General features: G+C 37.7%; 1 protein-coding gene across 3 annotated transcripts in view; it reads right to left on the reverse strand.

Annotated features, from left to right (window-relative positions):
- Positions 1–22,672, reverse strand: part of GPHN (gephyrin) — a 263,015-nt gene that overhangs the window by 22,157 nt on the left and 218,186 nt on the right. For all 3 annotated transcript variants that reach the window (XM_042865257.1, XM_042865243.1, XM_042865251.1), the window contains 6 exons: positions 18,594–18,686; positions 15,744–15,799; positions 10,324–10,443; positions 5,642–5,700; positions 5,268–5,421; positions 4,051–4,172 (listed from right to left, as the gene is read on the reverse strand). In XM_042865257.1, the coding sequence (XP_042721191.1) occupies positions 4,051–4,172; positions 5,268–5,421; positions 5,642–5,700; positions 10,324–10,443; positions 15,744–15,799; positions 18,594–18,686 (604 nt within the window). The remainder of the gene's footprint in view (positions 1–4,050; positions 4,173–5,267; positions 5,422–5,641; positions 5,701–10,323; positions 10,444–15,743; positions 15,800–18,593; positions 18,687–22,672) is intronic.

Genomic DNA, 22,672 nt, shown 5'->3' on the forward strand with positions numbered 1-22,672 from the left:
ACTGGTTTCAGTTGAAAATACAAAATACAGAAATGTGACTTGAGTGGCCTGTTTGAAACAACGTACAATTAAGATGCAAAGACATTTTAAAGTTGAACATAACTATTCTGCAGCCACCTGCAGAGGTACCATGCTTCTCCATCCTTTCACATTCCCTGCTGGAATGTGTTCACATGTATCACAGTCTTGAGCTTTGAAGCAGCTGTCACTGTGTTCACACCTCAGCTGGATGTGCTGTTTTCTTAAATAAATATCTTTGAGTGATTCATATGCTGAAATGACACACAGGAATACTTACCTCTAATTTTATCTTTGCAAAACAATTCTCATGCTTAAGTACTAGCTTCTTATATATGACTGACAGAATTTCCAACCTTGTTAGAAAATTGACCTGTTATGGCAATAATGATACTCAACTATGCTTCCTATTGGCTTCAATGCTTATGGTGTATGGAGCTGCTCCCTGTAAGACGTAAAAATTTACTCAGTGTAAAATGTATAAAGAAAAAGAAGTAGGAAAAAGTGCTAAAAATATAAGCCCCAACAATGAAACAACAGGGAAATACATAACAGTGAGGACTTTGAAGAAAGTATTACAAGTTCTAGTTTTTCCTTCTGGGGAAGTTCATAAGTTCCTAGTGTTTTTACCACATCTGTTCTGTACGTATAGCAGGCATAGAATCTTCCTCTTTTTTCACTCTCTATTTACATATGTTAATATGTACAAAATAAACCGCACATATGCATGAGCACATGCAAACATATACAATCTATGGTTTAACTTCTGTAAACCATTTAGCAGACACTAAAGGCTTGTTCATCTTTTCCACAGACATGCTAACCAAAAAATCATAATTGTATCCTTCATAAGACCTCTTTGGTAAGTCTCTTGCATTTTTCAAGCACTGTGGTACTCCATCAAGGCACTCGTGTTAGTCAGAAAGATAAATACTGAAATATCCACACAGAGAACACTGTCTCTGTAACTTTACTATCTAATGAAATAACATTATACTGGTTATCAAATTTATTTGTGTAATCAGATTTTACATTTGATTGCAGATGTGCTTTATGTAAATTTATGAACAGGGTATGCTGGTGTGAGAAAGGGAGGTGAAAAACTTATAAGGTCCTTATATCAGGTGGTGAGGATTCTTCACTAAGTCAACAATAACAAATTCTGCTTTCAAAACTTTCTACAAATTACAAAATCACTCTAGAATTGGAGGCTCACTACTTCTATTCTCTAAACTAAAAGTAACTACCTCTGCAGAAATGACCCCCCAAGCATGAAACTGAAAGCTTAAAAAGAATCTTTCATTACCTTTCATAGAATCATAGAATGGCCTGGATTGAAAAGGACCTCAAAGAGCATCCAGTTTCAACTCTCTGCCATGGGCAGGGTTGCCAACCACCAGACTAGGCTGCCCACAGCCACATCCAGCCTGGCCTTGAATGCCTCCAGGGTTGGGGCATCCACAACCTCCTTGGGTGACCTGTTCCAGTGTGTCACCACCCGCTGTGTGAAAAACTTCCTCCTAATATCTAACCTAAATATCCCCTGTCTCAGTTTAAAACTATTCTCCCTTGTCCTATCACTGTCCATCCTTGTAAAAAGTCAGTCCCCTATTGCTACTTGAAGGGAGTGTATACAGTGAAGTACAATGAGGTCTCCCTGGAGCCTTCTCTTCACCAAGCTAAACAATCCCAGTTCCCTCAACCTGTCCTCATAGGAAAGGTGCTCCAGACCCCTAATAATCTTAGTGGCCCTGCTCCAAGACTCCATCTCCTTCCTGTACTGGGGGCCCCAGGCCTGGACGCAGTACTGCAGATGGGGCCTCACAAGAGCTGAGTAGGGGGGGACAATCTCCTCCCTCTCCCTGCTGGCCACCCCTTTTTTTAATGCAGCCCAGAATACAGTTACTCTTCCAGACTGCAATCACACACTGCTGGCTCATGTCCAGCTTCTTGTCCACCAGGACCCCTAGGTCCTTCTCCACAGGGTCTAGATAATATTATTTCAAGACACAGAGATTTTATTAGGGATAGTTCAGAAGCATCAATCTCTCTCATAACTTAAAGCAAAACTGCAACACTTGTCTACCTTTGACGCATGCATATGTTTGCTGTTTTTCAGCTCTCATCCAACAAGTAAAAAAGGGGTTATAACACGTATTTATGCTAGAAAAGTAAAAAACAAACAAACAAACATACTTGGCTCTTACATCACTAAAACTGTTTGTACCTATTACTGAGAGATTTCAAAATTAATTATTTTTTACACACATTCTGTGCCCATGAATCTCTATGGATTCTTCTTGAAAGCAATTAAGTAAAAGACTACAGTTTTGCATGATGACCCTACGTTAGACTTTACACCTGATGGTATTGACTTCCCAGCAAATTTGATTTAGATAGATACTCAAAGGCCTCTATCAGGTCTCCCCGGAGCCTTCTCTTCTCATGGCTGAACAGCCCCAGCTCTCTCAGCCCGTCCTCATAGAGAGGTGCTCCATCCCTTAGATCATTTTTGTGGTTCCCTTCTGGACGTGCTCTAACAGGTCCATGTCTCTCCTGTACTCCACATCTGGACACAGTACTTCAGATGAGGTCTCACGAGCACAGAGTAGAGGGGCAGGATCACCTTCCTTGACCTGCTGGCCATGCTTCTTTTGATGCAGCCCAGGACACGGCTGGCTTTCTGGGTTGTGAGGGCACACTGCTGGCTCATGTCCAGCTTGCCATCCACCACTACTTCCAAGTCCTTTTCAGCAGGGTTATGTTCAATTCTTTCATTTCCCAGCTTGTACTGATAATGGGGGTTGCCATGACCTAGGTGCAAAACCTTGCACTTGGATTTGTTGAACCTCGTGAAGTTTTCCTGGACTCACTGTTCAAGATTATCCAGGTCTCTTTAGATGGCATCCCATCTCTCAGGCATGTTTGACCACACCACACAGCTTAGCGTCATCTGCAAACTTGCTGAGGGTCTACTTGATCTCACTGTTGATGTCATTAATGAAGATATTTAAGAGCACTGATTCCAGTACAGACCCCAGAGGGACAGCACTCATCACTGATCTCCATCTGGAGATTGAGCCATGAACCACCACTCTCTGGGTATGATCTTGCAACCTGTTCATCATTCACTGAATGGTCCACCCACCAAATTCATATCTTTCCAATTTGGAGAGAAGGATGTCGTGAGGGACCGTGTCAAAGGTCTTACTGAGTTCTGTCAGGCCAGAGAAACAATAGTGCTGTCTGGATGCAGAGGTAGTATCCAGAAGGGTTTGCTGCAGTTGTTGTATCACATTTTGTGTACAAAGATTTCAAATAAAACTGCATTTCCTGCAGGCATCATTCAGGTTGGTTCAGATATCATAAAATCACACACTGGTTGGCCCATTCATATACTTTTTGTTAAGCTAGAGATGTGCATTAGGGAAGACTGGTTTTGAAAAAAGCTGTTCCCCAGCAGAATCTTTGTCTCCCTGCTTGGGAATTCTGTCATCAGTCAAGGTGAGATATAGGTGCTGAGATTCAATATTTTTTTTCTGATCTAGCCTTACTTCTAATCATCCACAAGGAATAACCTATTTCTAGCAAGTCTCAACATTTGACAAAAGATTATTCCTTAATTTTCTCCTGGAAAATAAACTTTGAGAGAAATCTTCAGTCTCCCTTTACTGGTTCAGAAAAAAGTATAGTTCTTATAGGAATATCTCCACAGAGGTGCATTTTCACACGTACTAAATACAGTGCTTGTGATGACACTGCAGCAATAAAATCAATTTGCAGCTGTAATAAATATTTCAACAAACGGAAGGTAAAATAAGATAAATGACATCCAATAAAAAGTTTATCAAATTATTATTCTTAATATTTCTTAATGAAAAGAGTAAAATGTCTCCTCAAAGACATGCACTGACACAACTCAGTGATACTTAAAATGAGTGACAGTTTCTCTGGCATATTTTTTCTTCACAAATGTTGTAAAGTGAATCACATGAATACAAAGTGACATCCGTACTAACATATTGTACTTACTTATCTCCCACAATTCCCAAGTTGATTGTTGGATAGCCATGTTCCTGGATAGTAGCTAGGAGAGTTGAGCGGTTACTGTCTCGAATCTTTCCTGGCAAGAGATCATCTTCAGGATTCAGTAGCTATAAAACCAGGAATACTATTAGTCAATCTCCTCAGATCATTGTTTCTTTAAATGAATGAGAATTTTCTTCTTCAGATTGGACAGGACATTGTCAGAGGACGTTGTAAAATATGTGCAAAAAGTGATTTAGTGAATTTAAATTTAAGTGTAATTCTCCATTTTGCTTAGTTTCTATTGGTCCATGTGGGCAAAACCTGCTTTCTCTTTATAGTTACTAATCTTCTAATCTCAAACAGTGTATATCAAACCAAAATTTTAAGTGTCCAAGTTACTTCTTGTACTTAAATGGTTTTATAGGAACCTCAGTGATGTTGTTATCCAGATTTAAAAGTATTAAAATTTGAAGCTTTATAATGACGATGTAATTCAAATTACCTTGGAAAATAGAAACAACAGCTTTGTTCTTATATGAGTATTTTGGAAGTTCTACTACAAAACATACATATGTAAACATGCATTTTACATACATTAGGAATTCTTTTGTAGAACATAGGGAGGTAGATAATAATATATCAGCAATAATGTTAGATAGTAAGGTAGAGAATAAACAAAAGTTGAGAATGGTTGTGTTTTGATGCTTTGGCTGGTGGAGTTTGTCTGAACTTCAACATGGGCTACAAATAATGAAAATACTAAGATACAATCCTGAAGAAGGGCATTTGCAGTATCATTCAGTTTTCAGAGACACGTTACCTTCTATTTACATAACAGCTACAAAGGAGTGCTGCTCAAAAGAAATTACTCTTCCAGTCATGACTGGCAGTAAATTATAGCCCTGAGTACCCCACAGGTTCTCCTCTCTGGTTGGCAAGAAGAAAGCAGCCGGCACAAGGCTGGATGCATTACCAAAATTTTGGCAAATACAGTGTGGGAGATTTGTGAGAGAGCAAGAACCTATGATCCTGTGGAGAAGGAAGCACAACAGGCTTCATACTTCATGTTGGCATGAGCTGAGTTGTCTCAGCATGAGTTACGATAGCTCAAAAAGCCAGTCTATTTCAAAATAGACTGGAAATCATTATCCAAAACAGCATTCCTCTTCTTCTGAAGGTAAGAATTATTCAGACCTTGATTCTGAAGTTATTTTCCTTACCTCATTCCCTGTTGACATGACTGCAACCACTGGAAACTTGTTAACTTCTACTTCAGTTACTCCAACAGTGGCTAAGAGACCAATCTCAGATGGACCCATGTGAGTTCCTTTAGCCAGCACACATTCACCTCTTTTAATGTCATGTCCTATAGGTCTGAAAATAGTAGCACAGATAAAATGAAAAAAAGAATGAGAATGAAAGCAGCTTTGCTTGATTGGTCTGGCGTCAGATGAGAAGTGCTCAAGGATGATCATTAGTCAAATTGTCAAAATATCAGCAGTACTTAAGGCTAAACAATGACTGCAAAAATCACCATCAGCCCTTCTTTCCTTACAGATATTTTTACTGTTCATGAAACAGGCTGTTTACAGACCTGATATCTTGGCCTGGTCGGGCTTGCACCAGGATTCGAACTTCTAACTCTTCAGTGCCCTGTAAAAACAAGGAGACCATGTAAGGTCAGCAGAGTTATTCAAACAAGATTAAGCGGTTTTGATATCTCAGATTTCCAGGCAGCTCACAGTACTCATCGCACTGAGATCTTGTGATTTAAGTATTACTGTTTTCCTGATTTGTGCAACAATAGATGTTAAAGCTAAAGAAGTTTATAAGAAGTTCATCTTTGATGAGCTCAGTAAGGAAGGACCAACACTGAATGCATAGTTTTACCTGCCATTTTTATGACCCCTGTGTTTATATACCTTTATGTTTTGATGTCCTATATTTGTTGATGTGGTCTACCACGTGGTTTCTTTCCTCTCAGCCAACCTTATATCAAAGATGGCATTTCTAAAAGAGCACTTGACTGACAAAATGCCACTACATCCACAAAAAAGTAGGCAGACGATACAAGCTCTAACTGTTTCAAGATCTTCATCTTTGTAGTGGAAACTTCTATTTGAGAACTTTGTACTTACCAGAAAGAGGCCTATTCATCATCTTTATTTACAGTGAACAGGAGAGTGTCCTGAAAAGTCTGATGCCTACTTGAATTTTTCTGGTTACTTTTCCAGAATTTCAACAGTTTAATGTTTCATTCAGTGTCAATAAATGGTATGTGACCTATACCATTAATATTTAATTTACAAACCTGCAAATGGTTTTATGATAAATATACTCAAATTTGATATTGGGCCAGCTTGTCAGGGGCACTGAATCTACAAGTACTTAAGCAGGCACAGGTTGTATTTTTACATTATGATGCAGTATTTCATAGTTCAAGTTCCTCAAATGTATAAATCAGATACTAGTCTTATGATGGGAAAAAAAGGTGAGTCATTGCCATTTGGAATACTATGCAGGGAAGACAGTGTTGTATTGGACACTTGGATTTGCTTTCTTTTCTTTAAGGTAATACAGACTGCATTTTCTGAGTTCAAATCAAATGCCTCAGAGCTTTAAAGAAAAAGCCCAAAGTTAAGGATAACATGCTGTGGCAAACTATGCTTCTGTTTGTATTTTGTGAAAGTAGCTATATTTAAACCCCTGAAAACCACAAAATGAAGAACACCGACAAACTCTGAAAACTTCTTATTTCTTATTTTACCACAGTATATCTAAATACACTGTCAACACAAATTCTGTTTTTTTAATATCTGTCCCTCCTGTTTAAGAGAAAAGACTATTTTTGGCAGCTAGTGTCCAAAATTGCTGTGCTAGAGCCTAAGACACTCTCTTATATCTTCCTTATTTCTGTCTGAATCTGTAAAAGATCATTTAGGCTTGTGATGAAAATCTGCAAGAAAAGTTAGTCTAGTAACTATTTCACTTTTCATGACACTCTGGGGATGGTAGGTCAAATGTGAATTTTCCATAGCTTTGATAACATTTTAAAAATAGTTAGGCAGTTTCTAGGGAATCAAGACAAGTGCATCTGATACATTTAAGTAATAGAAAAAGTCCTCCTTAGGGTCCCTGGATTATGGGAAACAAGGAAAAAAAATGCTTTTGAGAAATTTAGCAACCCCAAGTTTGAAAAGAATCATGGCAAGTATGACTGTAGACAATTGGGTGATGTGCAGAGATTGTTATCTGTGGAACTGATGAATGTCCCAGAATGCTTTATAAACACAAGATAATTCATGGTGGCTAGAAATAGGGACTACACAAAGATATGACTTTATATTGAGAATATCTCCCATTTGGTGTGAATCAGGCAGTAAGGCTCGTGCTGTAAATTAACATATTTTGAACTGCGTCTGAATGGTTCACTCTGATAGCTGTTAACAGTCAGCATACTGATGTTCAGTCTCAGAGCAGGATCTCTTATTTCATTGATCACTTTAACCTCCTTTTTTTCAAGAAAGTGAGATAAAAACTCAAAGAAAAAGGGCTTAGAAATGATCTTTCAAGGATTAATTTCTCAATGATGGTACATCTGGCAAGCTGATGACAATTTTTCTTCCTGCTGAATAGATGTTATTCCTTTCAGGCCTGTGATTTTGACAGCCATTTGGGGAATCCCTGCTATGGTGTTTAAGTACTGCTATCACAACTAGAGGTCAAAGAGCCACTTTTAAAAGTGCTCTGTCTTTTCAGAACAACATTTCTCAGATGTGAGAGATTTCATTTCAGTTAAATCCCAGCCTTGAAGAAGCTCTTAACAGTGAAAAAGAAAAGCCTTCTTCAAATATATAGCCAGCCAGGCATAAAAAAGGGAGATGAAAATAACATGTTAACTAATTGTACTAACTACAGGATTAGCAGAGTAGCATATTCAAGGAAAAGCAAAAATTGAAGGATTCTACCTCACACTCAAAAGCAGGAAAACGACAGTGAAGCTGGCTGACCATTTGCTGTGAAATACAGAGTTTATGTATGCACACAGCCATATAATCTATTCCCACATGCAGAAAACACACTCGTGAACTGTGGAATCTAGGATGATAGTCATCCACAGTCATCCAAGAAGAAAGTAGGAAATAACATGTTATCATGTATACTGCTATGCAATGTGATAATCTTGTAATGATAATGTGGGCAATGGCCACAAGCAAAACTTGTTCAGTAGAGGAAATTGAATGGTTAACAAGTGGTAAAGTCAGTGACATATTTTACAAGAAAATACAGTTTACACATACACATCTGAAACCTCACAGCAGGACTGACGCAAGAAATTCTGTGTTAGGAAGAAGGCCAGACAAGACAGCTTGCAGACTTCATCAGATATAAAAATCGATGTATTTACAGTAAGAAGGCACGAAAAAAAGTAATGAGAATATGTTTCAGTTTTCGCTGTCTTCCTCAGCTGCAAATGCTAGAATTCATGTGCTTACATGCCAGCTCCATCTGCAATGCTAGCATGTAGCTATGCTGAAGTGGAACAGCTTGTCAGAACAGCAGCAGAGCAAAGGCTGATATGAGCAGAAGACCACGCATACATTTCATTCCAAAACTGAACTCGGAATCTGTGTAAAGAAGAGACATCTACTTGCTGGTAAAACTGACAGATGATGGCAAACATGACAGTAGAGTCCTGAAATCACAGCTGGCTAAGTGAAGGTAATGTTTCAGAAAGAGTTCTCCAAACACATGGAAAGAGAGAAAAATATGTAGGTAGTCAAGACAAACTGGGATACAGTTACCTATAGACATCCCCCGTGCTCCATTAAAAAAAACGCATTGTGCTTTGAGACAACTGTGTGTACACAATTAGTGCTATAGTACCATGATGTCAGAGGTGGACGTTAGTGGTATGGCAGTAGAGGTTGAACTTTCCTACCAATATCCTGTTACACTTTATTGGTGCAACAGATGGCAGCAGAGGGGCAGTTTGATCAAACAGTGTTTGACATGGAAGTGTGGATGAGGCAAAGGTGTTGCACTGAATTCCTCCATTTGGAAAAAATGGCACCCATTGACATTCACTGACACTTGCTGAAAACTTATGGAGACTAAACAGTGGATATGAGCACCATGAGGCAGTGGGTGATGTGTTTCAGTAGTGGAGACTGTGACAGTGGGTCAGTTCCACTGGTGCAGATTTGTATGAGCACGGCATGCAGGCTTTTGTTTCTTGCTGGTGAAAATGCACAGCTAGTGGTAGTGACTACACTGAAAAAGAGTGTTCTGTAGCTAAGAATGTTCTCTATCAAATAGTGTTATTGAGCTCTTTGTATCTGTTGTAGTTTTCATGGAAATAAGTAGGAGACATTACTTTTGGAGTGACCTGTGTGTAAGGGAGATTGATCTGCTGCTGAACATGAGCTCAGTACAAAAGAAGCAAATATAATGTCTAATTGCCACTACTGTGTATTTCAAAATGTGAATACAGTTCACGCTCAAACTGGATTGTAGTCATGGGCACCTCACTACATGAGAGACACTGAGGCCCTGGAGCATGGTCAAAGAAGGGCAACAAAGCTGATGAGGGGTCTGAAGCACAGGCCTTACGAGGACCCGCTGAGGGAGATTATTTAGTCTGGAGAAGAAGAGGCTCAGGGGAGACCTTATTGCTCCCTACAACTACCTGAAGGGAGGTTGTGGTGAGATGTGGGTCAGCCTCTTCTCCCATGTAACTAGTGATAGGACTAGAGGGAATGGTCGCAAGTTGCATCAGGAGAGATTCAGGTTGAACCTTAGGAAAGAGAAATACTACTTCTTTAAAGAGTGGTTAGGCACTGAAGTGGGTGGACCCTGGAAGTGTTCAAGAAACATTCAGATGTTGTACTGAGGGACATGGTTTAATGGGCAATATTGCTGGTAGGTGGATGGTTGGACTAGATGATCTTGAAGGTCTTTTCCAATCTTGGTGATTCTATGATTCTATGGATCTCTGAGAGGCATTCGCTCTTCACTCAATCGTGCTCCCAAAAACTTTGGTACCAGCAGATAACAACCACAAAGAAAAATCAAGGTCAGGACAAGCATGCCTGTGGTAGTGTTACTATGGTTTAAAAAACAGAATTGCTACTAGGAACCGACATGAAACTCCTTGAACTTCTAAGATAAACAGAAAAGGTCTTCTACAGTACTTTCTTTCATATTTACAGGATTGCACCATGAGCAACATGCTGCTGCAAGCAAAAGCAAAATGAGTTTTAACTTGTGACTCACATCATCTGATTCCCTGATGAGTTCTGTATCTTCCACTTGCACCACTGCATCAGCACCACAAGGGATTGGAGCACCGGTTGTAACTCGCATTACCTGACCTGGCATTACAGTTTGAGTTGGCTGAAAAACAAAATAAAACAATTGGGTTTTGAATAGAAAAATCTTAAATGATATGAACATTATGAAGGTAATCTGAAAGAATAAAATTCTTCCATATGGCATGTATCTTGTTATACTGCTAGTGACAGGAACAAACTCCAACACCTTTGAAAATCATTAGGAACCTGGCTTTTAGGTCACATATAAGGTAGCTTCATTTTTCCTTAGATTTCTATCACAAGCATGGCTTTCAGGTGGAGCAATATGGTGGTATTCTGATTGGCTCATAAATTCACACATAAATGGAGACCTTTAGAAACTTACATGAGCAAAAATCTACTACATGTCTGGAAATAAACATTTTTGCATCCTTAGGTTGAATTTCGTTTTTACTTTTTTTTACATGTTCTGTGACTGGAAGCCATTGCCATACTGACCTACAAGGACACAGGACAAGATCCAAGAAACTGTTAGTCTAACTTCAGTCCCCAGAAAAGATATGGAGATTGTCCTGGGTGGGAGGAAATTGAGAGGGAGGCAGCATTTCCTTCTCCCCACTATTCAGTGATAGAATACGAGTGAAGAACACACAGCTGCACCAAGGGATGTTCAGGCTGGATAGCAGGAAAAACTTTACTGTAAGAGCGGTCAGACACTGGAACAGAATTCCTAGAGAGGTGGTTGATGTTCCAAACCTGTCAGTATTCAAGAGGCATTTGGATGATGCCCTTAATAGCATGCTGTAGCTTTTGGTTAGACATGAAGAGATCAAGCAGCTGGACTAGATGGTCACTGTAGGTCCCTTCCTAAATCTCTGAGTTTCTCATATAACCTGCTGCTTGATTTTTAAGCAGATTTCCTCATAATGAGAGACAGTTCAATGTCAGTTCACAAAGAATATTTACTTTTGCAAAGGTCTCTTTAGCAAAGACTAAAATATATAATGCTCTACAATTATGTAAAGATGCAGTACATCAAAAAGTTTCACTAGAAGAATACAAAGAACAGAAAAATACCAGAATAAAACAAGTGATGTGATTTTGATAATGTTTCACACCAGGAAGCCTATTTTAACACAAATGTACAAAGTCCAGAGTCAAACTGTAATTTGGCCACAACCATATGAGAAATACATAACGAAAACAAAAATCTTTGTGATAAAGTGCAGCTAAAGGAAGCTGTATACAAATTGAGATTTTACTGCTGGAATGTGTTTGCTCCACACAATGTCTTAGTAAGGCCAACTTATTTGAGTTTTACTGTGATTAGTGTACATGACACACACAGCTGTGATCAATCCAACATATTCTGTGCATGTCAACATTTATAATTCCTGTACAGATTGACTATATTCCGTATGCAACACTGGACTGTGTCCAGGACTTCTCAGACTGAGTATGATTAGCACATATTTGATAGCTACCCATAGAACTTCAAAGTAGTAATGCCTAAGCACTATTATTTGCTCATGCACAGCAATGATACACTCCACGACTTTTGACAGGAAGCTGTTAGACATCTGTAAATTCTAGACAGGTGGCCAATGTTTCAAATGTACATAGCTGTGTTTGCCTTGTCCATTATTCTACTCCATTTCAGTGCAGCTGTAATGTCTGAAATGTGAATATTCCTTTGGAGTGTGTGTATTTCAAAGGCTGCTGTATTTTGTTCTTTGGCACAAAGGCACTAGGAAAGGTTGTAAATGGATTGTACCTAATTTACCACAGTAATGCTCACTGTACCCCAAGAAATCACTGAGTTTGGATTTGATTGAATACTGGCCCTTTTCTAAGTGTAAAGGAAATCTAACATCCTTTGAGAAAAACATAAAATGCAAAGATTAACTGGAAAAAGAGTTCACACTTGCAACATGCCATGGTTTATATGCTTTCTGAGTAAGACTGATGTCATTTTAAAGTAAGCATCTAACATTAATAAGATGAAAGAAATACTTTTTTTATTTTTTTTCAAACAGAATTCTCACCATGGATTATTCAAGGAGCTGTTGATGAATAGCTGAGATGCAGCTATTTACACTGAATATGATTAAAAGTGAAAATAATCCTGTCCAGTGTGGTGGTTTGATTTTTATAAAAACCAGTGTTGCAAAAAGCAAAGCTTACGCCTTGGGAGTGTGGGAGCTCTTTTGCATATTCCTGTAGGTATATTACAAATAAGTAATATTGTTTTGAACTTACTAAATAATCAGTCTTTTAGCAGCAAATTTTAATGGAGAAATGTTTTGCATAAAAAATTCACCCATTTAAAATACAGTTTTTCAGCCTCAAAAATGACAAAAAAAATGCATACATAGGAAAGAAATGTCTGCCATACATGTCAGAAAATAGTGTTTATGGTGATAAAATGCACAGTAAATATCCATGTTTTTGGAATTTATTACCATATGAAGTTAATTTTTTTGAGGTGCAGTGATGAAAGTGTTTAAACAAATTTACGATGCAGTAACATTTGTTTTTATAATCAGTTGCATTGCTCTTATATTTCATTTCCTTTTTGTCCTTTGGGAATTTGGTCAGATGAACTTAATAAAGATGACAGGGGAAAAGACAGGGCTGTCTTCTCCTTCTGTGCTAGGCACTGTGAAGAGATTATTGCTTCTCAGAAAGCATATTAATGCACCAATTTCACAGAAGCTCTTTTAAAGGTCACCGAGATCTCACACGTACTGCAATAGGGCAGTACAGGATTCTACCCCTCACCTTCATCACTGATAATGCATTTTTATGTTAATCACTGACTAAAACCAGAAGTAATCTGTCAAGCATAGCCTCATCTCAGGCATTTTCTCTTGCACAATATTGCACCTCTCCTGCAAGATTTACAATGACCTATGCTCCTTTCTGTAAAAAGGGTCAAGTTAATGGAATGGTGAAAAATGTCTGTTTCCATCCATCCATTATGGTTAGTCACAGCTCCTCTTAAAAACATCACTGGTCTTCCAGGAAATTCTAATCCTCAGCTATTCAACTCTATAGGAAGAAAATCATTGCTCCCTGTGGTCTAGTTTTTCACAGAGTCTGTGCTGATGGCTCTTGACTAGCGCTCTCAAGTGTGTCCTAAGCTCTCCAAAGCAGGATTGTGTCTGAAAGTTTTCTTCAGTGCTAAATAAAAAAAAGTCTGTTAATATAAGCATGACTATCTGGAAATGGAATTGAGAAAATAATATACAATTCACAGATTGATACAGAAATGTCCAGCTTGTCTATATGGTCGCTCTGTAGTTCTCAGTCCCATTTTCTTCCTCTTTAGGTAGCATTTACATAACCTTTTTCTCCCTACAGGAGGAGCCAAATCTAAACCTATTTTGAACTCCCTGCTGTGAATCATTCAGTTAATTGGTCTGTAACATGAAAAGCAGTATGCTGCTGCTGAGAGTGACTGAAGGGTGAAATAAGACTGAGGAGACTTCCATGGCTATAAATCGTTTCTTGGGAAGGAGATGAACATGAAGATGTGTTGGCCCAAGAGAAAACCTCTGACCAATTATTCAGAGGTCAACAGCCTCATTTTTCTTACTTGCCGCTGGGATTTCCAGAACTGTTCTCTCTCTGCATGCCCCCCATTCCAATTAATCTGGTAGGACAGACTGTCCCTGTAGATACACATCTGTGAGCTACTGAGTTTTGTAGGAGGGAAACAGTCTTCCATTTGCCCTTCCATTCTTACTACAAACCTGCTGAACTGATTAGGACATCGAAACCCCTCAGACCTGTGGGCAGTTCTGAGTCCACACAGTTTCACCAGCACTGTTTGCAAGCACTGCTGTGCTATAATGCTTTTTAACTAACAAAATAAGAATACTGATGACAGGTAAATAATGACACAAATGATAATACAGCAGATCGCTCTGGTGGTTTTGATAGTTTATGATGATCCATAAAAGGCTGTAGATGCAGTTGACAATCTTCTGTATTTTAGACTAATGTTTGAAAATATAGACAGACTGAATATTCAAGGCAGATATAACAATACTGGAACCACTAATCTACATATTTCTACTATTTTAAGTAATTTTACACATTTTGTGTAACAGATTCATTAATCTAAGTTCATATGAGTACCATTATTGAGATAATGCCTATGCCACTACAGTATAATTCATGACAATGGATGGGAGATGCAGCACCTATTTATCATGCACCTGTATCTACCATGATTAGCGAAATGAAATGTTGCATTTGTTATGCATATATAGGCAATTCATTAAAAAAAAAAAGTTACAATCCTGCAACAGGTAATGCTTCTGAAATCTGAAACAACTGTTTGAAACACAACTGTTTTATCCGAGACTTTTGGGTTTAGCAGTTTTACAGGTAATAGTGTAAAATCCTCATCAAAGCTTATCCTTTGTTTGCCTGCTGCTTACTCCATTTATCCATCATTTCACATACATTAGATTTTGATCAGAATTATATGCTGGGACTTGAAGCAGCTGGAAAAAAATTTTAGATAACCCATGTTCTCTTGAACAGAGGGTATCAGGTATAATTAAATTGACAGAATAATGGAAGTGGTAGAACATAACTGGTTCTTTTTTCTATAAGTCATGCTAGTATTAGTATGGAAGTTTTATCAAATGTACTCTTGAGTCTGGCCATGAATCACAGTCTCTACTTATGAATACTTATATGACATGGCAGGTCATGAATTGATGCTACCCCAACTTTCCCTTAAACTCAATCCATGTATCTGCTAATGAGCACAAGGACTCTTTAAACAAACAGTAAAAGGAACAATAGTGCTAACTATGTTGCTGGGTTCCCCTGTGAAGCAAATCAAGCTTCTGATGCTTCCACAAGATTGTTCAGATTGTTACCTTTCTTAAAAGGCTTCTAACAAAATTCCAACCACACTTCTGTTTTCAGGAATCAGAGCAAAATATACGAGCAGTTTGTGGAAACAATTTCTGGGCTGATGTCTCTTTTAAAATCTGTCAGCAAGAAAGGGTTCAATCTTGCTTCTCTCTGTTTATGAACTGTAATACCACAAGAAACCTTGTGTCCACTAACCTTGTACTAGGGCAGAACATTATTGTATGTGCTCCTATAGGACATGTCAGCACAATGCTCTGAAGTATTTTAGGATATCCTTGTTAGTTCCTTATGTAACTGTACTACCTCACTGTTTGAAATCATGTCCCAAGGCACACAGCAGGAGGCTTTACAGCTGCGTCCTACTTCCTGCCACCTCCAAGAATACTGATGTTGGAAGCCCTAGAGAGGCTTGTGAAAATACAAACCAATACCTTACAAGAGAAAAATACACTTAAAAAGAAAAATGAGAGAAGAAATTGTGCTTACCTGCTCTCCAGCCTGGGATTCCCCAATGATGAATCGATCCCCTGGACCATCTGCAGCTGTTAAGATGGACAACACAAAAGGTAAAGGTTGAACCAAAACAAATGACAGTAATAGAAATTAAGAGCAGGAGAGCTAAAGAATGGTCTAAGATTGAGTTCTTCAGTTTAATTACAACAGAGTTTATGGAAGTTTTGCAAACATTCTAAATTTTAAGTCATCGTTTATTATTTTGAAAATTACAGGTGCCACAGGATTTTTAACAGAAAATTTCTGGTGATATGGAAGCAGGATTAAGAGATGAGGAGAAATTACATTAATAACAAAGACTTAAGGGAGTTCATGAACTTACATGTATAAAAATGTCCCACTGTGAGCAAAATTTTCTCTGAGACCAACACATGGGAATCACATGTTTTCACACAGTCTGTTGTCTGCTTTATTGACATTTATAGATTCTATTTCTGCTTTTGGAGAATGTGGACAAGTGCAGTGGTTACAGACTACATTGGCTGGATTTTCTGAAGGGCAGCAGGGCTGCTTCAGAAATATGCATTCTCTACCTTTTTTTTAGTTTTGTGATTTCAGGAAGTAGTATTGAACTAATTACCTTACACCCTTTGTTGACGACATTCTGAAAGTTAAAAGGCAGAGATCACTGATTTAACAAACTGCAAGTCTTCAGGACTTCTAGATCAGTCAGATTTGTAATTTTACAGGGACACTAACGGCATGATTCCTAGCAAAGTTCAAGCTTCTGCCTGCCTCAAAGGTCTTACAGTGAAGTTGCATTACTGATGTTTTCTTTGAAGGCTCCAGCACTAGAACCAAAAGACTATAAATAGTCATGTTTCCATTATAAATGAAGGAAGCTTCTAGTCCTCATAGTTATAGTAAAAATCTTTAAAATATGAATGAGCATAATCAAAGAATGCAGAACACAAAAAACACAGGAATCTCCAATCTGTGATTTCTAAGCAGTTGATAGCAGCAATACTGATTTCTCTGTGAAATGGTTCAGAGATTTTCACAAATTAACTGTTACTTGATTTTTCAAGTTTATTAGCTGTTTCTTTGCTAAATATACAGAATCATAAAGACAGCATGGCATTAAAACTGACTTACTAAATGAAACTTTCCTGTAAAACAGCAAATTTTTTTGTAATGAGGAAATTGTTCTGGCTCACTCAAATCTGTCTACATTTGGCCTTTTTTTTTTTTTTTTTCCAGGCAATCAGAGAGACTCTACCACTACTTGAATAATGCATGTAATACTACTGAATACCGTAGTCAAACCTAAAAAATGCACTGGGATGATCTTCCAAAAGAAGAGAAAAAATCCTTAATGGCTACATTATTTTAAAATTTATTCCCTAATTAATAGTGATAAGGAGACAAGGTTTACAGATGATATAGAACTGATACAGCTTGAAGAACTAGAGAAGGTTTTGAGGCTAATCCTTTATAATCTCTGTCTACAAGCTTTGTTTCTCATACCCTGAGATAACAGATCTACAAGAACAATAATGTTGTTATTCTATTTGAATCCACAACCAAAATTAGGGCCTTATCTGTCACAGAAGTTGTTAAGAAAGGAGTTCACGACCATTCTGATCATTCTGCATGTTTACTGAGACAAAACTTTTGCTTTCCTTTACCTTGTAGCAATCAATTTGCAAGACAGAATTCTCTTGTTCCCAAGGCCCTTGTCAGCAGCATGCTACTCAGAGCTTCCCCTCTCATCTTTTTCAGCACTATATTACCTGTATTTCTCTGGCTATATCTGCACTATCTTGCCACAATTACTGGCCATTTTTGTCTGCCTGTTGTCTCTCACACACATGGATAACAGACAGCTCCAGTCAAATCTATCTTGCAGAGCTGAAAGTTAATTTTCTTATAATGTCCATGGGAAAGCTTATGGGACTACATCCACTGCCTGGGTTGGCAGACAGTCTTTTTTGTGGACACCTGCTTTCCATTGTTTCAGCTACTAATAACAAAAAAGACCTCTTAAAGCCTTTAAAAGGAAGTTGGGTACTGTATCTGAATTTCAGCATGGTGTTACAATGACTCAACACCTACCACAAGGATATCACTACCAGGATAATGTTCAATCACATTCATATATCATATGTATTTTAATTTCTCTCTACAGGTACTTAAGTAAATATCTTTAGTCATCCTTTAAAGAGGAAAAAAGAAATGCACAGAGAAACAGCTTGTCAAAAGCACCTACTGGCAAAGCAGAAGACAGACTCAGTTCTTTGGGGAAACAGCTCCCTGCCTGCTCCGTAAAACGCTGCAGCTCATTTAGATACAGTAACCAAAATTTTTCTGAAATACAAATCACTTTTTCTTTTGAGGTGCCTCCCTAAGATAACACTCTGATACGTATTTTTCAAAATTTTCTAAGGCAATCATTAAATAATTCACAAATAGGGAGCTGGATCTGTAATAGTTCAATGATGTAACAGCTAAGAAAATTCTGATGAAGTCAACAACAGAGGAACAGAAGAATCAAAAGTTATTCAGAAACAGATGTTCTGTTACTCTCATGGAATTCTTCGTGTTTCCAAGGAACTCATTAGCAACAAAGGTACATGTCCATGAGCACACATAGATGTACATTTGTTCATGTATCCACTTAAAAGACCTAAATTGAACTTCCTTCACATAGTTGCATTAGCAATGATTCCAGCAATGAACTGGAGCAAATCTTAAGAAAAACATCCATAGCTGGATCCAAAATACAAGTGCTGCTTGACTGACAAAACATGAAAGTGAACCAAAGACATGTTGAAAAGTAGTTTTACTGGCTCTACACTGCATGTTAAGGAAATAAGATTTTACCTCTGACAGCGTAGCCATCTTTTACAGATGCTGGAAACGGTGGTAGATTATCTTTTGCATATACATCTTGAGCAAGGACTCGGCCCATTCCATCTATAAAGGAGAAAAGAGAAAAGACCATTCATTAGAACTAGTGAAAAAGAAAACAGAGTGACAGCAGAGTGCTCTGATGGATGGAATGTGTACATGAGAGATCTCATGAACAGATCAGGTCTCTCAGGTTCTTGATTTCTGTCAGAACCTCTACATAAATGAAACAAACAAACAAACTGGAATCTTTTTATAGGAGCAGCAGTAAGTGATCCATTATGGTAAAAACACTGACAGTTGATCTGAAAGCCAGGTAACCAAACACAGAGGTAACAGCTCTGATATGTGATCAGACTGAAAAAAATATATTGTTTATCCTGAAATCTCTTAAAATTGCATGTGGTTCTGTATTTTAATTTAATTTTTTTTTTTTGTTTTCTTGCAAAACACGAAAGGTAATGGAATAAGCACAGAGGATAGCACATAAACAATAACGATGGACATGTTTCAGTAAATTGAAAAAGAAGTTTTGCAATAGGTTAGCTTTGCCTAATTGCTGATAACATTTCTCATTATTGGAGGATGAGTGAACATAAGTGTCAGGATTATTTATGTAAATTTACGCTGTAGTAGTTCTAAATATTTTAATAGCTGTTTCAAACACTCTTTCCCTTCACTTAGCAACCATGACTGATGAGCTGTAATTTGGCTCTGCCTCACTGTAGAGACCGGCATGAACCACTTCCCCCTCACGTACTTTACCTGTTTGCTTTCACAGTGCGAGGAAGAGCCCATTTTGTACAATGTGGAATGGAGTGGAAAATATCTATCTTATCCCTTCACACAGTGATAAAGAGGATTTATTTCATTTCTAACTACATGGAGTAGGAAGGGTCAGAACTACTGAAATCAGATGGATTCCAGTATGTTTAAGTAGAAGCAGCTAAGCAACTGCTCTGTAACAGAGGCCACTGCTCAGGAGCATGTTGTGGCACAGGAAGGCAAAATGCACCTGACAGCATGAAGGAATGAGAGGGAGCTTTCACTCAGAAATACTCAGAAGAGTACTCCTTCCAGGTGAATTTGTCTGGATAAACATGTTGTAGGATATCAGATATGCCAAGAAAGAAAAGATTTGAATAAAGTATGTTCCTCCTTCTGCAGCCTGACAGGAAAATCTACATCCCTCTGGATTTGCTAGGAAGGTAGGAGACCTGACTGGGTCTCTAAGTAAACACACATATTTTGTCAAGAAATGCACCTATGTGTTTTGGAAATGTTCAGCTGTAGCAAAGTATTATTTTACTTAGGACCACAATGTGATTTAGTAAGCAATTGTTTATAATTACAGTAACTCTAACATCATAGCACTCACATACCAACTATTCAGCCTCAAGTAAATATTTATGTTGTATTTTTGAAATATGGCTTACTATGAAAGTTCTGGTAAAATGTATTACGGCAACTAGAAAAACATTTCTGTGATGGCTATTAGCACTTCTGCTTATCACTGTAATACACAGTATGGGAGTTATTAGAAAGCTCACTGAAAGTGCTTGAACATTTGCACTGAAAAGAACACGCAGACATTTAAATTATAGCACAGAAAAGCCAGCTTTCAAATGCCTAGTAAAAACAACCTCTGCTCATAGACACACAGAATCTTGTACAAAAGTGATGCTTCTAATTTTAGTAGGCACGCCGTATCTTCATTTTACTTCTTGTCTGCATGCAAAATCACACCAATCAGAGCAAATTTGAACAGTATGTTCCTGGCATTCTGCCATGCTGTATCTGAAGTGAATAAATGGCAAGGCAGTAGTGGGAATGAATGTCATTAAGCAGAGAAAAATGTAAGAACTACTTGCCAGAGCCTTCAAATGCCAGAGCTTTCAAAATGAAGCTAGTCAGCAACTAAAGGACAATCTGAAACACTTCTTTACTCCCCTTTATGTGAACAATCATTTAAGAAATACCTCGTTCAACTTTATTTTAATTAATTGCAATTCACAAAACATATTTTGAAATGTTTTCACGTCATCAAGCAGCTTCATGAAATGCCCACAGTTTTCTGATTCTAATGCAAAATGGAGAATGACATGAAATGCACTTTTCAAATCAGAGTATTTCTTTTCTAAAGCTCAATTGGTGAAACTGGTTAGTTCTGTGAAGAATTTTGATTTTCAAGGGCATTGGTACTGGGATAAAGTAGCGAGATGACAGGTTTTGTACTGTAGCTTTAAATCTTTTATTTCATAAATACTACTATATCTTCACGCTGTGAGGTGAAAATGCAGTGCTATAAAAATAATTGTAAGTTCAGAACGAATGGGCAGCAGAAAAGCATGTTCAAGCTCTGCAGAAGTTAGAGGGCTGTTGAATTCAATTAGCAAAACTCCTCAGTTCCAAGGCTTAAGTCTAATGGCCTGTTAAGACTTAGTTGTCTCTACTTTCTACTTTTGGTATCAATTAAACTTCCTGTTCTTAGCTAGAAAACGATACTTGCTATCATGCTGCCTGAAGACTTTGCCATGTATATCCACAAAATAAGGTTTAGGTAACTGCATCTAGCTGGAATACAAGGCTAACTGGGAGCTTCGTATCAGACATGGGTAACAGTGGGTGGAATAAAGCTTGAACACCTTTGGTTTATGCTGCTTGTGTGAAATGTTTTAGGGCTGTCCAGTTGTTTTTTAATATAAAAGAGTTTAAATCATTTATCCAGGCACTGAACAATACATTTACTAATGTGAAAGACTATTTTTCACAAGGTAACTATTCATCCTCCCCTAATCTTATGAGAGAATTGATCTGAGATCCCATCAGGAGATTTATATCTGTAGATTATAATAATTAAACTTGTAGTATCACAAAGACGTATCCTCTAGGAGGTTTCCTAAAGGCTTAATATTGTAATTTCATACTATGTATTAGAAATTCTTACAGCACTAAAATACTTATTGAAAAATAACTTAGAAGAAGTGGTTTTGTGCTACGCTGCCAAGATACTAAGGAATATGTCTTTGTTAATATTATTCTGTTTGTATAATTATATGAATATTAAACCAAGTATATATATCTCTGCAGCAGCTCCAGACTTAGAATCGGCATGGATTTGGTGTCTTTAATAAGGCAACACGAAGAGACAAAGTATAATATCAAATAAGATATTATAAGGTATACTAGAATGCCTTCTCTTACCTTGACAGCATATTCCCATGTCATAGAATAAGAACAGAAACAATCAAATTGCCTTTGACAAACAAGAATATATCAAATTCTATACAGAAGATGAACACATAAGCGAGACCAATTACCTTCATTCTCTGTAAGGACATTTTGAAGACCGCGCAGTCTAGACAGAATCACTCTGCTATTTGTATGGTAGCATTATCAGCAGTAAGAAAAACCTGATACTTAGCCCATATTTTGATTTTTTAATATTGAAATAAATTGAATTGTGAAAACTTGTCCAAAGGATGTGGCAGCAGGCCATGATATACGCTGTGATTTTGTCGAATTTTACCATAATTCCACTGAAAAGGTTTGCAGATTAGATATATGAGACTGCTACTCACTGCTTTTGTAACTGCATAAATACTGGCCTATAAGAACAGTGTATATACATAAATAAATGGTTAACTTATATGTATCATGTGAGAATTATGTTCATTTTCTGGCTCCTTAATAGATTTTTTTTTTAGCTACATTTTTAATTCCACTGGCAATAAAGCTCCTGTCCACATGGGGGCTGCTCCAAAAGTGATGCCTCCTATTTTATTATGTTGGTCCATGACATCAGAGGTGGATGCTAACAGTATATCAGTAGTGCTTGAACCTTCCCATCAATATTCTGTTACATTTTGTTGCCTACATGTTATCAAAGTATGCTACAACTATTCTAGCAGACTAAGTCCCATGTTGATTTATCTGTAACAAATGCCTTTTCATATGTATACTTCTTAAATAAGCGTACCTAGCACTGTCACTCATTATGCTGTTCACAAAATGCAGCCTTTAAATTTAATGAAAAAAAAAAGGAAGTTGGG

The sequence above is a fragment of the Lagopus leucura genome, unplaced genomic scaffold, assembly GCF_019238085.1.
Source record: "Lagopus leucura isolate 7727_CA_CO unplaced genomic scaffold, USGS_WTPT01 Super-Scaffold_1, whole genome shotgun sequence".
Taxonomy (NCBI): Eukaryota; Metazoa; Chordata; class Aves; order Galliformes; family Phasianidae; genus Lagopus; species Lagopus leucura.